Source organism: Ornithorhynchus anatinus, chromosome X1 (genome assembly GCF_004115215.2).
Source record: "Ornithorhynchus anatinus isolate Pmale09 chromosome X1, mOrnAna1.pri.v4, whole genome shotgun sequence".
Taxonomy (NCBI): Eukaryota; Metazoa; Chordata; class Mammalia; order Monotremata; family Ornithorhynchidae; genus Ornithorhynchus; species Ornithorhynchus anatinus.
Genome location: NC_041749.1, coordinates 86,872,837 through 86,884,910, shown reverse-complemented (window position 1 = coordinate 86,884,910; position 12,074 = coordinate 86,872,837). Strand labels below are relative to the sequence as shown.

The 12,074-nt window shown below is 48.8% G+C and overlaps 1 protein-coding gene across 6 annotated transcripts in view; it reads right to left on the bottom strand.

Annotated features, from left to right (window-relative positions):
- Positions 1-12,074, bottom strand: part of PRKCD (protein kinase C delta) — a 56,034-nt gene that overhangs the window by 16,700 nt on the left and 27,260 nt on the right. For 3 of the 6 annotated variants that reach the window (XM_029050909.2, XM_039910167.1, XM_039910172.1), the window contains exons 1-3: positions 9,664-9,819; positions 2,942-3,094; positions 1,674-1,873 (exon numbers count right to left, since the gene is read on the bottom strand). In XM_029050909.2, coding sequence (XP_028906742.1) covers positions 1,674-1,873; positions 2,942-3,094; positions 9,664-9,796 — 486 coding nt within the window. In that variant the 5' untranslated portion in view covers positions 9,797-9,819. Of the gene's footprint in view, positions 1-1,673; positions 1,874-2,941; positions 3,095-9,663; positions 9,820-12,074 lie in introns of those variants that run through there. The other 3 variants (XM_039910170.1, XM_039910168.1, XM_039910169.1) reach the window with 1 other exon arrangement.

Below are 12,074 nucleotides of genomic sequence, written 5' to 3'. Positions count from 1 at the left end.
GTAGGTTGTAATAGTGGAGGCTGTGTTGGAATGGGAGAATGAGGGTAAGTAGTGGGGAGACAGCTGATTGAGTGCCAATGGTGAGGAGTTTCTGCTTGACGCGGCGAGGAATGAGCAACTGTTGGAGGTTTTTGGAAGAGTGGGAAGACATGCACAGAATGAGGTTTTAGAAAAATGATCTAGGCAGCAGAGAGAAGTGTGGAATAGAAAGGAAAGAACCTCGAGGCAGAGAGGTCTGGGAGGAAGCAGATGCAGTAGTCGAGTTGAGATATGACAAGTGCCTGGACTAACATGGTGTCAGTCTGGAAGGAGAGGAAGGAGAAGATTCTGGAGATGTTTTGGGAGGCAGCCTGGTGTTATGGAAGAGTGCCAGTTTGAAAGCCGGAGGATCCAGGTTCAAGTCCAAGCTCTGCCACTAGCCTGCTGTGTGACCTTTGGCAAGTCACTTAACCTCTCTGTACCACATTTCCCTCAACTGCAAAATGAGGATTAATAATACCTGCCTTTCTACCTACCTCACAGGGTTGTTGTGAGGGCAAAAATGAGATAAGTAATATGAGAGCACATTGGGAACAAAAAGGCTATACAAAAAACAATGTTTTTATTTGTGTGTTTGTGTGTGTGTGTGTGTGTGTGTGTGTGTGTGTGTGTGTGTGTGTAAAGATAGTAACATCAGTATTTGGTGACTGAAAGAGTAGTTAAGGACAATGCCGATTTTATGGGGTTGTAACTTGGGGAGGAGAGTGGGGTTGTCAACAGTGATGGGACTATCAGGTTCGGGGGCAGGGAGAGGGTTTGGGAGGGAAGATAAGGTATTATATTTTGGATGTATTAAGTTTGAAGTGTCAATGGGACATCCAAGTAGAGATGTCCTGAAGGCAGGAAGAAATATGAGATTACAGAAAAAGAGAGAGGTCAGAACTGGAGAGGTAGATTTAGGAATCATCTTCAAAAAGATGGTAGTTGAAGCCGTGGGAGCGAATGAGTTCCCCAAGGGAGTGGGTGTAGATGGATGATAGAAGGGGACCAAGAACTGCCTTGAAGGACCCCACTGTCAGAGGGTGGGAGGCAGAGGAGGATCCTGTGAAACAGAACGAGAATGAGCAGCCAGAGAAATAGGAGGAGAACCAGGAGAGGATGGTGACAGTGAAAGTAAGGATGGCCAGTGTTTCCAGGAGAAAGGGGTGATCCTCAGTATCAAAGAGGATTACTTGTCGGCTGTGTGACTGTGGGCAAGTCACTTAACTTCTCTGTGCCTCAGTTCCCTCATCTGTAAAATGGGGATTAAAACTGTGAGCCCCACGTGGGACAACCTGATTCCCCTATGTCTACCCCAGTGCTTAGAACAGTGCTTGGCACATAGTAAGCGCTTAACAAATACCAACATTATTATTATTATTATAGGATTGGGATGGAGTAGGGTCTGATGATTTTGGCAAGAAGGAGGTCATTGGTGACCTTAGAGAGAGCAGTTCTTGGAGAGAATGGAGGGGGTGGAAGTACCCAAGCACATGTGTTTGTGTACACAGACACACACACACACACACACACACACACACACCCCACTGTACCCCATCACCCATGTCGTCATCATCCCATTTATTCAGTGTCAGTCTGGGCTCTGAGATTCCTGTCTCTCCCCTTCCCACCAAGGGCCCTTTTACTGAACTCACCCAAAACTCTGTTTTGCCGCTGCTCTTCTTGCATTTTTCAGCTAGGACCGAGACACCAACAGTCGCCTCAGACAAGATCTCTTCAGCAGCCTTCATCAGCACAATCTGGATCACCCGGCCTTCATAAATGTGAGCGTCAAAACTCGAATTCCACTCGGGATACATGGTTGGCCTCTTCTGGATTAGGGTCTTCCCTCTGTCTGAGAAACCACAAAGCTAAAGCTTGGGGGAGGAGGGGTGGTAAGGTATATAGGTAAGGAGCAGGGGGCTTAAGGGAAGCCATTACTTGTCTCTGCAGTCTCTTCCCCCCATCTCTCTATCTATCCCCCAAACCAAGTTACTTGGTTTTGTGGCTGTTTTAATACGGAAGCTATAGGATTTCAGTGCTTCTAGGGACATCAGAGAAATCACCAGAATCATAAAATGTTATCTCAGTTGATGGTCTCCATTTACTTTCTCTACAGATGTATTCAGAGAGCTGCTAAGGAGAAGCCAAAAGGCTTGTCATAGATAGTAGTAGCAGCAGCAGTAGGAACAGTAGTGGTAATAGCAATAGGAGTAATGTACGTCATGTTTGGAAGAGACAATAGAAACAGTTTCTTCTTCCCTCCCCAACCCCACCTCACCTCTAAGAGCTGCTGGTGGCCAAGGAAATAGCCCCAAGGTGGGAAGGGGGCGAGAAAGAGAAAGACTTGGGTGAATCACTACACAAGATGAACAATCCTACCCCAGATAATTGAATCAGCCTTTCCCCAGTACAGTATCCAGTTGAACCCCTCGGCTCTCCAGCCTCTATCCTGAGCTCCTCCCAGTCTCTCCAAATGCCTTCCCCCCGCACCACTCCAGCCTCCAAGGCAGAGCGGAAAATCACTCCCCAACACAGTACTCCCTCTTTGTCTATAAAATAGGGTGCCCAGCGATGCAAGACAACTCCTCCACTGACAGTTGAGGAAGCAGGGACAAAGGGATTTAAGGTCAGGATGCCCAAGGGCCATAGTAGTACTGAGGCCATGCCTCCATTCACTCAGGAAATACTCAGGACATTCAGGAAAACGTTCAAAATGATAAGGGTGGAGCTAAAGGAAAAGGTCCCCCTCCCCATTCTGGCTTTTCCAAAGGGGAGTCAGAACATCTTCCTGATCAACCTGGGGGCTGCCTGCCTCCTGCCCCTCGGAGTCAGAGAGAAATCACTCACCTTCCACCAACAGGGTCAGCACCAGGCCTCCCCCAGCAACATAAGTGTGGTCAGCACTTTTCCAGCACCTTACCTGTGGTTAGAGCTTCTTTCATCTTGACAGCACAGAAGGGCTGGCATTGCTCCTCAGAAGTTATCAGAGAGCCCAGATCATACGAATTGAAGGAGATGCGTAGGAACGGTGCCATCGCTGACTGCGTGACCAGCTGGCTGGACACCTGTGGGTCTGGGAAGGAGGGAAACACAATACAGAATGTGGACTTGGGAGGAGAGAGGGAAACTGAGGGGTCTGGAGAATCAGGTCAGGACAGGTTAGTAAGGAAATCACCAACATCTTGACTATCTGCCAGCTCCATCTGCCTGAATATTCCACTGACTCTCTGAGAAATACCTGACTTTGAGTCCCCACTCTGCCTCCCTCCCCCTCCCCATCACCCCGTGCTCCTTGTGGCAAGTACTAGGACAATTAACAATCAACATCTTCATTGGTATTTATTGAGTGTTTGCTTTGTCTTCTCCAACTCCATTATTGACGTTCTCAAATCTAGTTTCTGCCCCCTTCACTCCACTGAGACTGTTCTCTCCAAGGTCACCAAGGACCACCTCCTTGCCAAATCAAATGGTCTTAGTCTTAATCCTTCCCGAACTCTTGGCTGCCTTTGACACTGTGGACCACTACCTTCTCCTGGAAACACTAGCTACCCTTGCTTTCACAGACACTGTCCTCTCCTGGTTCTCCTCTTACCTCTCTGGCCATTCCTTCTCAGCCTTTCAACTGGCTCCTCCTCTGTTCCCCACTCCCTAACTGTGAGGGTCCCTCAAGGCTCTACTCTAGGTCCCCTTCTCTACTCCCGGTTCTGCTACTTATCTGCTGTGTGACCTTGGGCAAGTCACTTCTCTGGGCCTCAGTTACTCAGTAAGCACTTAAATGCCATAATAATAATAATTATCATTATTATTACTCAATTTACTCTCACTCTCTTGGGGAGCTCATCCACTCCTACAACTTCAACTTCCACCTCTCTGCCGATGACTCCCAAATAGATCTCCTCAACTCTGACTGCTCTCCTTCTATACAAGCTCACATTTCGTTCTGCCTCCAGGACATCTCTACATGGATGTCCCACTGGCACTGTAAGCTCAATTTGTCCAGAGTGAACTCCTCACCTTCCTCCCTAAATCCTCTCCTCCCCAACACCTTCCCAATACACCACCACCTTTCCCCATTTTCAAGATCAAAACCTCGACGTTATCAACTCCCTTTCTTTCAATCCCTATATTCAGTCTGTCGTCATGGAGAAGCAGCGTGGCGCAGTGGAAAGAGCACGGGCTTTGGAGTCAGAGCTCATGAGTTCGAATCCCAGCTCTGCCACTTGTCGGCTGTGTGACTGTGGGCAAGTCACTTAACTTCTCTGTGCCTCAGTTCCCTCATCTGTAAAATGGGGATTAAGACTGTGAGCCCTACGTGGGACAACCTGATTCCCCTGTGTTTACCCCAGCGCTTAGAACAGTGCTCTGCACATAGTAAGCGCTTAACAAATACCAACATTATTATTATTATTAAATTATTAGTATTTTTATTATTGTATTTGTTGGGCATTTTACTATGTGTCACACATTGTTCTAAGCATTAAGGTAGATACAATTAATCAGGTTGGATATAGTCTCCATCCCACATTCTCCCGCACAGTCTAAGGAGGGAGAACAGGTATTTAATCCCCATTTTACAGATCAGGAAACTGAGACACAGAGAAGCTAAATGACTTGTCCAAGGTCACCCAGGAGACCATTGGCAGGGCCGGAATTAGAACCCAGGTCCTCTGACTCCCAGAACCCTGTTCTTTCCAGTAGGCCACGCCGCTTCTCTCTCTTTTCGGTTCTCTCTCCACAACATATCCAGAATCTGCCTATTCCCCTTCATTCAAACCACCACCATGTTGGTCCAGGTAGCTGTCATATCCCTACTTAATTACTGCATCAGCTTCCTCTCTGACCTCCCTGCCTTCAGTCCATACTTCACTCTGCTCCTTGGATCATTTTTTTCTGAAACATTTCTCCATACACATCTTCCCCACTCCTCAAAAGCCTCCAACCGTTGCCCATTCCTCTCCATAACAAGCAGAAATTACTGCCACTGGTTTTAACATAGTCAGCTCTTTCCCTCCTACTTATCCACTCTCTTCTACACTTGTTCCTCACAAGCCAACCTACTCACTGTGCCTCCTTCTTGTCTCTCCCGTCATCCACCTTTTGCTCAAACTTCCCTCCCTCCACCTGGAACTCCCTCCCCCTTCACATCCAGCAGACCACAACTCTCTCCATCTTCACGGCCCTTCTGAAATCACATCTCCTCCAGGAGTCCTTGTCTGATTAATCTCTCATCTCACCATCATATACCCGCCAACTGTCACGTCAACATTTCAACACCACTTAAGCATTCATGATCCTCAGTGGCCTTATGCATTTATCTTCATAATCTATTACTTCCTTCTATCCATAATTTTATTAGGTGTCCATCTCAACTGCTACGTTGTAAACTCCTTGAGGGCAGGGTTTATGTCTACTAATTCTATTGAATTATCCCAAGAGCTTAGTACAGTGTTCTGCACAAAATAGAACACTCACTAAATACTATTGATTGAGTGTAAAGCACTGTCTAAAGTGCTTGGGAGGGTAAAACAGAAGTGAGACACCTGACCACTCTTCTCTAGGAGTTTACAATATAACGTGGTGGATCAAGAGTAGTGGTAATAATAGTAATAGTAGTCGTCTTATTAGTGGTAATAGTAATATTATTTATTGAGCTCCTGGGAAAGTACAACAGAAGTAAGGGTCATGGTCCCTGCCCACAAGGTGCTTACACTCTAATAGGGGAGCCAGACATAAACTCAAATAATCTGAATTAATAGTTGAGTGTATAACTAATGATATGACTGTTACAGTAAACACCCAACATCTGTTACTATCAGCTCTTCCCAGTAAAAATGATCTTTACTCTAAATTGTTACTAGTGGAACTAGAAGGCCCTGCCTGTTTTTACTAGATTGAAAGCAGGTAGTAACAGATTGGGGATTTTTACTGTAACACATCTACACAAGCATTGAGGATGGGTGTAAATGGATAAACAAGTGCTAGAGGTGGCTGTTAGTTGATATGACTCAGGGTGTTGGGAACTAAACAGGGAAAGCTTGTTGGAGGAGATTGAATTTTAGGAGGGCTTTGGACTTGGGGAGAAGTGTGGTCTGACCACTTTCGGGGGAAGGGAGTTCCAAGCTGGAGGAATGGGAGCAAAGAGAAGGAGGCAGGAAAGTCAAGAGTGAGGTACTGTTAGAAGGTTGGCTTGGGAGAAGCAAAGAGTGTGACCTGGGCAGTAGCGAGTGAATATATAAGATGTCTGTGAGACAGGCCAAAATAATTTACAAACAGTGGGAGCAGGAAGGTGAACAAGGACATATTAGGAAGTAGCACAAACATATCAAGATGAAATAGCTGAATGACAGAGTATATAAATACATATACAAGTTAAAATAGAGATAGGTACATATGTGCTGAAGTTTGGAACTAAATTATAAGTGCTAAGGGGGTTTCGCTGATGTGATCAGGGTGTTGTGAATAAATCAGGGCAGACCTTCGGGAAAGAAGCATCATGGCATAGCTTCTTGGGAGTCAGAGGGCCTGGGTTCTAATACCCTCCTCACCACTTGCCGGCTGGGTGATTTTGGGGAACACACTTCACTTCTCTGAGCCTCGGTTTCCTCATCTGTAAATGAGAATTCGACAATACCTCTTCTCTCTCCTTTAGACTGGGAGCCCCATGTGGAATGGAGACTGTGACCAACCTGATTATCTCGTATCTACTACAGTACTTGTCACATAGCAAGTGCTTAACAAATATTATAATTATTTTAGGTGGATTTGTAGGAGGGAGAGCTGTAGTCTGGTGGATTTGTGGAGGAAAGGAGTTCTAGGCCAGTTGTCGCTGTGCAGATGGAGGGTAAAGAGAGGGAGGATCAGTTTCTCCTGACTCCACAAATTCACAATTCAAGGGGAATATGGGGATTAAACCTCTCTTTCTCTGGTGTGAAAAACAATTTCGGCATGGGTCCCAGGAAAGTATGTGGGACACACACGCGCACACACACACACACACACACACACACACACACACACACACTCTCTCTCTCTCTCTCTCTCACCTCAGATGTGCAGAATCCACGACCACAAACAAAGCTGTACAAATCTATCCCAGCTCCACTACCACATAAGCCTCCTCACTGACCTCCCTGCCTCCAACCTCTCCCCTCTCCAGTCCATACTTCACTCTGCTACAGGAATCACTTTTCAGTCCACATCTTCTCACTCAAAAACCTCCAATGGTTGCCCATCCACCTCAACATCAAGCAGAAACGTATGTTCCAGGGTTTCAAGGCACTCAATCAGCTCTCTCCCGCCTACCTATCCTCGCTCCTCCACCACTATAGCCCAGCCCACACACTTTGCTCCTTTGACACTTACCTACTCACTGTACCTCATTCTCGTCTCTCTCCCCATTGACCTTCTTTTTCACGCCTGGAACTCCCTCCCACTTCACATCTAACAGATCATTATCTTCCCCATCCTCAAAGCCCTTTTGAAATCACATCTCTTCAAGAGGCCTTCCCTAATGAATCTCTCATTCTCGCCAGCCTATTTCCACCTCCACTGCCACTTTAACTCTTCCCTGTCCCCTGTACATTAGAGTCCTCACTTGGGTACTCACCCCTCCCAGACTCCCACAGCACTTGTATACCTGTCTTCAAAATCTGTTATTTCCCCCTATCTGAACCTCTGACGCCCACAGCACTTACGAACATGTCTTCAAACTCTGTTATTTCCCCCTACCTGTAATTTATTTTGGTGTCTGTCTTGTGCTCAATAAATGCGTGGATTGATTGATGGAGATACACAGTCTATCTCTCACACACAAACACACACACACACAGAGAAAGAGAGAGGGAGAAAGAGAGAGATGTGTATGCTCTCTTCTCTCTCTAAAACCCCAGCCTAAGGAGCTGTGGCCCTCAGCCACCCAGTCTTGGTGTAAGGGTTGGAAGGAAGGACAGAAGGTGGGAGTAGGAGCACTGACCCAAACCACCCCAAGAAACAAGACGGCAGCTGTGTCTCCTGCACTCAGAGCTGTGAATGAGATCAGAGGAAACACTGACTTCATGCTACTTGGAGCCAAAAGCTGGACTGGGGGGCCAAGAGGGAGCCTGAGGCTGGGCTGGATGGGATGGACAGAGAGCATCCCCTCCCTAGCTCTCTGTCTCCATCCCCTTCTCGGGTTTGGCACGTGCTCCCAGCCTGTCTGGATGGTCTCTCAGGAGGCTGGGGCTGCCCCTACCCGGGGCCTCATGGCTGCTTAATCAAAGCAAGAGCGGTGGGTGTCCAAGGCGGGGGGATACTGAGGAGTGGTGGGGAGCAGTCAGAGAACCAGAGTTTCTCAACAGCTATTGCACAAATGTTATTTTAAAATGCGGGGTGGGGGCGGGGTGGGAGGGAGAGATGGGGGAATGGAAAGCAAAACACCAGCCATTTTCAGTTCCTTGCAGTCTCTTCCTCAGGCGGTGGGGAAGGGGGAGGGGGAGAAGCAGCAGTGAGGGGGATAAGATACCCCTCCCTGACTTCTCAGGGGTTCAAGATAAAGTAGGGCCCTACAGGTCCCTCTATCAATCAGGCAATCAGTCGATGACATTTATTGAGCAGTTGCTGGGTGCAGAGCATTGGACTGATAATAATAATAATTGTGGCATTTGTTAAGCACTTACTATGTGCCAGGTACTATACTAAGCCCTGGGGTGGATACAAGCAAATTGGGTTGGACGCAGTCCCTGTCCCACATGGGGCTCACAGTCTTAATACTCATTTTACAGATGAGGTTAACTGAGGCGCAGAGAAGTGAAGTGATTGGCCCAAGGTCACACAGCAGACAAGTGGCAGAGCCAGGATTAGAACCCATGACGTTCTGATTCCCAGGCCTGTGCTCTATCCACTGCACCATGCTAAGCACTTACACACCTTCTGACAGATTCCCCAGAGCCCAGTCCCATGACTTCTTGGACTGGTCCCAAAGGTAGCTAGCCAGTGGACTTTTGAGCACTGTGCAGATGTGACAAGCTCACTACAGGCCCTGCGTCCAAGCCCTCTCCACACATGCTCCCTTTTGCCAGGGCCCAGGAGCTGCAGCCCCAAGCAGGGCCCTAAACATAGCTGGTAAGGGGAAGGGCAGAGGCAGAGGGACCTGGGGTCAGGTCAGCCTTGGATTCTGCTCCAGACACAGCTTATCTTTTTGTCCTGTGGCCACCTAGGCCCACGGGGTCCAGGCCGGAAAGGAATGAGGCATGGCTGACAATCACTAGCTTCATGGTTGGGAGGCAGTTTCAAACCATGTAATCCCTCTGGTCCCTGGTCTAGAGGATCTGGAGCCCATTGAAGGGGTGGAGCTGATGCTGTAACCAAGGAAGCCAAGGGTGCTGAAGGATTGCCACTGTAACCACAGAGAAGAGGGAACAGTCCGCTCCAAAGCTGAGGAAGGGAACTTCCCCCATGGGGCCTACCTCCAGAGGTCATCAGCTCGAGCTGGACAGAGCCCAAAAGACTCGAGGGGCTAGGGGATGGAACAGAGCCAGCTGCCCCAACTGACCTCTTGCTTTGGGCACTCAAGCAAGTGAGGAGGAAGACGGGTCTACCCCATACCTATAAGCACCACCCTCAGCCCCCCCTTATCAACAAGCACGAGGGTCACGCCATCAGTACCTGTTGCCCGGCTTGGAATAAGGAGGCAGCCACGGGTGAGAACATTGTCCAGGCATAATCTAACCGCTCTAGATGTTCCCATGCCTGCAGTGTTGATGCCATCAGGGCCATGGGGCATCTGGCAAGACCCCATTGGCTTATTCCAAGACACTAGGGGATTTTCACATCGACCCCACCCTGCGGATGTCTGGCTCCCCTTTGTTGACACACAGAGGACTGGAATCTTGGCACTGAGTCATGGCAGGCGAGAGAGTGGAGAGCAGAAAGTGCCCCCTTCTAGGGTGCTGCTCCCTCAGCGGTGGTTATGCCCTTTCTTCTCAGCTGTTCCTACACACTGACAAAGAAACCGTACAGAGAGGACACAGCACACGGCACCTCCCCAAGCTGCAGGACTAAGCTCGTCATGGGCAGCTTGTCATGATTCTGCTGTATTGTACTCTCCCAAGTACAACTGCACATAAGTGTTGAATAAATAGGATTAATTGATTGATTGATTGATCGATTGTGTTAGAGAGCTGGTTGCCTCTGAACCTCCCTGGGATTTTTGGCACTCAGTGCAGGCACTGATCAGTGGTGGGAGAGAATGCTCTCCGAGCAGGGAATCAGCTCCTCTTCTGAGCCGGGGAGGAGGAGGAGGACAGGAGGAGGAAAAGGAGGAAGGGAAGGAGAAGGAGGAGGAAGAGGAGGGGGGAAGAACGGGAGGAGAAAGAGGGGGGAGGTCCTTAGGGGACTGCCCACAGCAGAAAGGGTCTTTCGAATACATCTCAGGCTTGTCCAGCGAGGCTGGACTACCCTGAAACTGACCTGTTCCACCCAATATGCTGAACATAGCCATGCCACCACTGCCATACAGGTCATGTCTGCACTGACCCATCAAATTGAACTCACGCCTAGGGGCAGATCACTCCCTGCAGCCAGCTTTAGCTATCTAGCTTCCCTGAGGCCAGGAAAAGTTCACCCCTCACCCTACCCTGATCTGTATGAAATCATTCCATTAGGCTGCACTCACCTGCAGCATAATGTTATGTATCAAAATGATGTCATAAGGAAGTCAGTTCCAATTCTTAAACCCTTGTTTCTCTGTTGGGGCAGGGAATGCTGACCTCCACCTTCTTCTAGAGCCATTGCATTCCCCTCCTAGGTCATTCCTAACATGGGAGTCACTTCTAACTCGGGATGGGTGCATTCAAATTTCTATCAGTTGTTGCTCCCCTGACAGTGTGCCCCAAGGAAACTACCTCAGCTGCTTGCCATTAGCACCCAACCCTGCCAGGGAGCCCTCAGACCTATGTCTGTCAAACCAACATACTGTCTGCCTGCTCCTGCCTACCTAGCTGCAAAATTCAAACCTTTCCTCGGAGAAACCAGGAACTGCTGCTCTGCCTGCTGTCTACACCTGCTCAATACTGCATCTCATCGTCAGCTCCTCTAGGGCAGGGATCGTATCAATTCATTCTAGTGTCCACTTCCAAGCACTTAGTACAGTGCTCTGCACGCAGTAGGCACTCAATAAATATCCCTGCTTGACAGATCGATTGCTGAGTCAACTGGCAGTTTGGCTCTTGCCGGTGTCCCTCTTCTCTCCCCCATCTCCCAGAGTCTTATCCCAGGAACCTCTAGGGCCCACTGGAAACAAACTCTGAGGTATCTCAGCTCTGCAGGGAGGCCCTCTGATTGGATGGATACCAGGCCAAGTACTTAGCAGGAGCTGCTGCTGTGGCCCAGGCAATGGGCTGTTGAGTGGCATTCAGAGGCTGAGTGGAGATGGGTTGGAGCTAAGGCTCTCAGATCCCTCACCTTTCCCCGGGGGGAGCCCAGAGACCCTGTCAGCTGGGGGTCTCCACTCCCCACCTGGCACGCTCTAGTGGAAAGAGGAAGCAAAACTGCTGAGGTTGGCCGGGGGGTGTTTGAGGGCCGGAAGAAGCATCAAGAACACGATCCATGAGCCAGAGGCCTGTACCAAGCACCTGGATTTTATATGTGTATGTATGTGTATGTGTGTGTGTGTGTGTGTGCGCGTGTATATGGAGGGAGAGAGAGAGAGAAAGAGAGAGAGAGAGATATGGATAGTTAGTTGCCCTTTGTACTCAAACTGACCAGCAAGCTCAGTTTTGGATACTTTATGGGCAGGGATCGTGTCTATCAACTCTACTGTACTGTAATCTCCCAACTGCTTAATATACTGCTCTGTACACAAACACCACCGACTGATTGACTGATACAAGTGTGGCTGACAGTTCTGACCACTCTGCACACACCCACGCACAGGCGCACGTGCCCCCCCCCCCCCCAGATGGTCTCATGGGGTGCTTATGCATTTGTTGCTTGCAGCACATGACACCACTTTAATGTTTGCCTCTTAGAAAGATCCAGATCTGGAACTAGCCATCAGCCCTGTGCCTTCTTCCAAT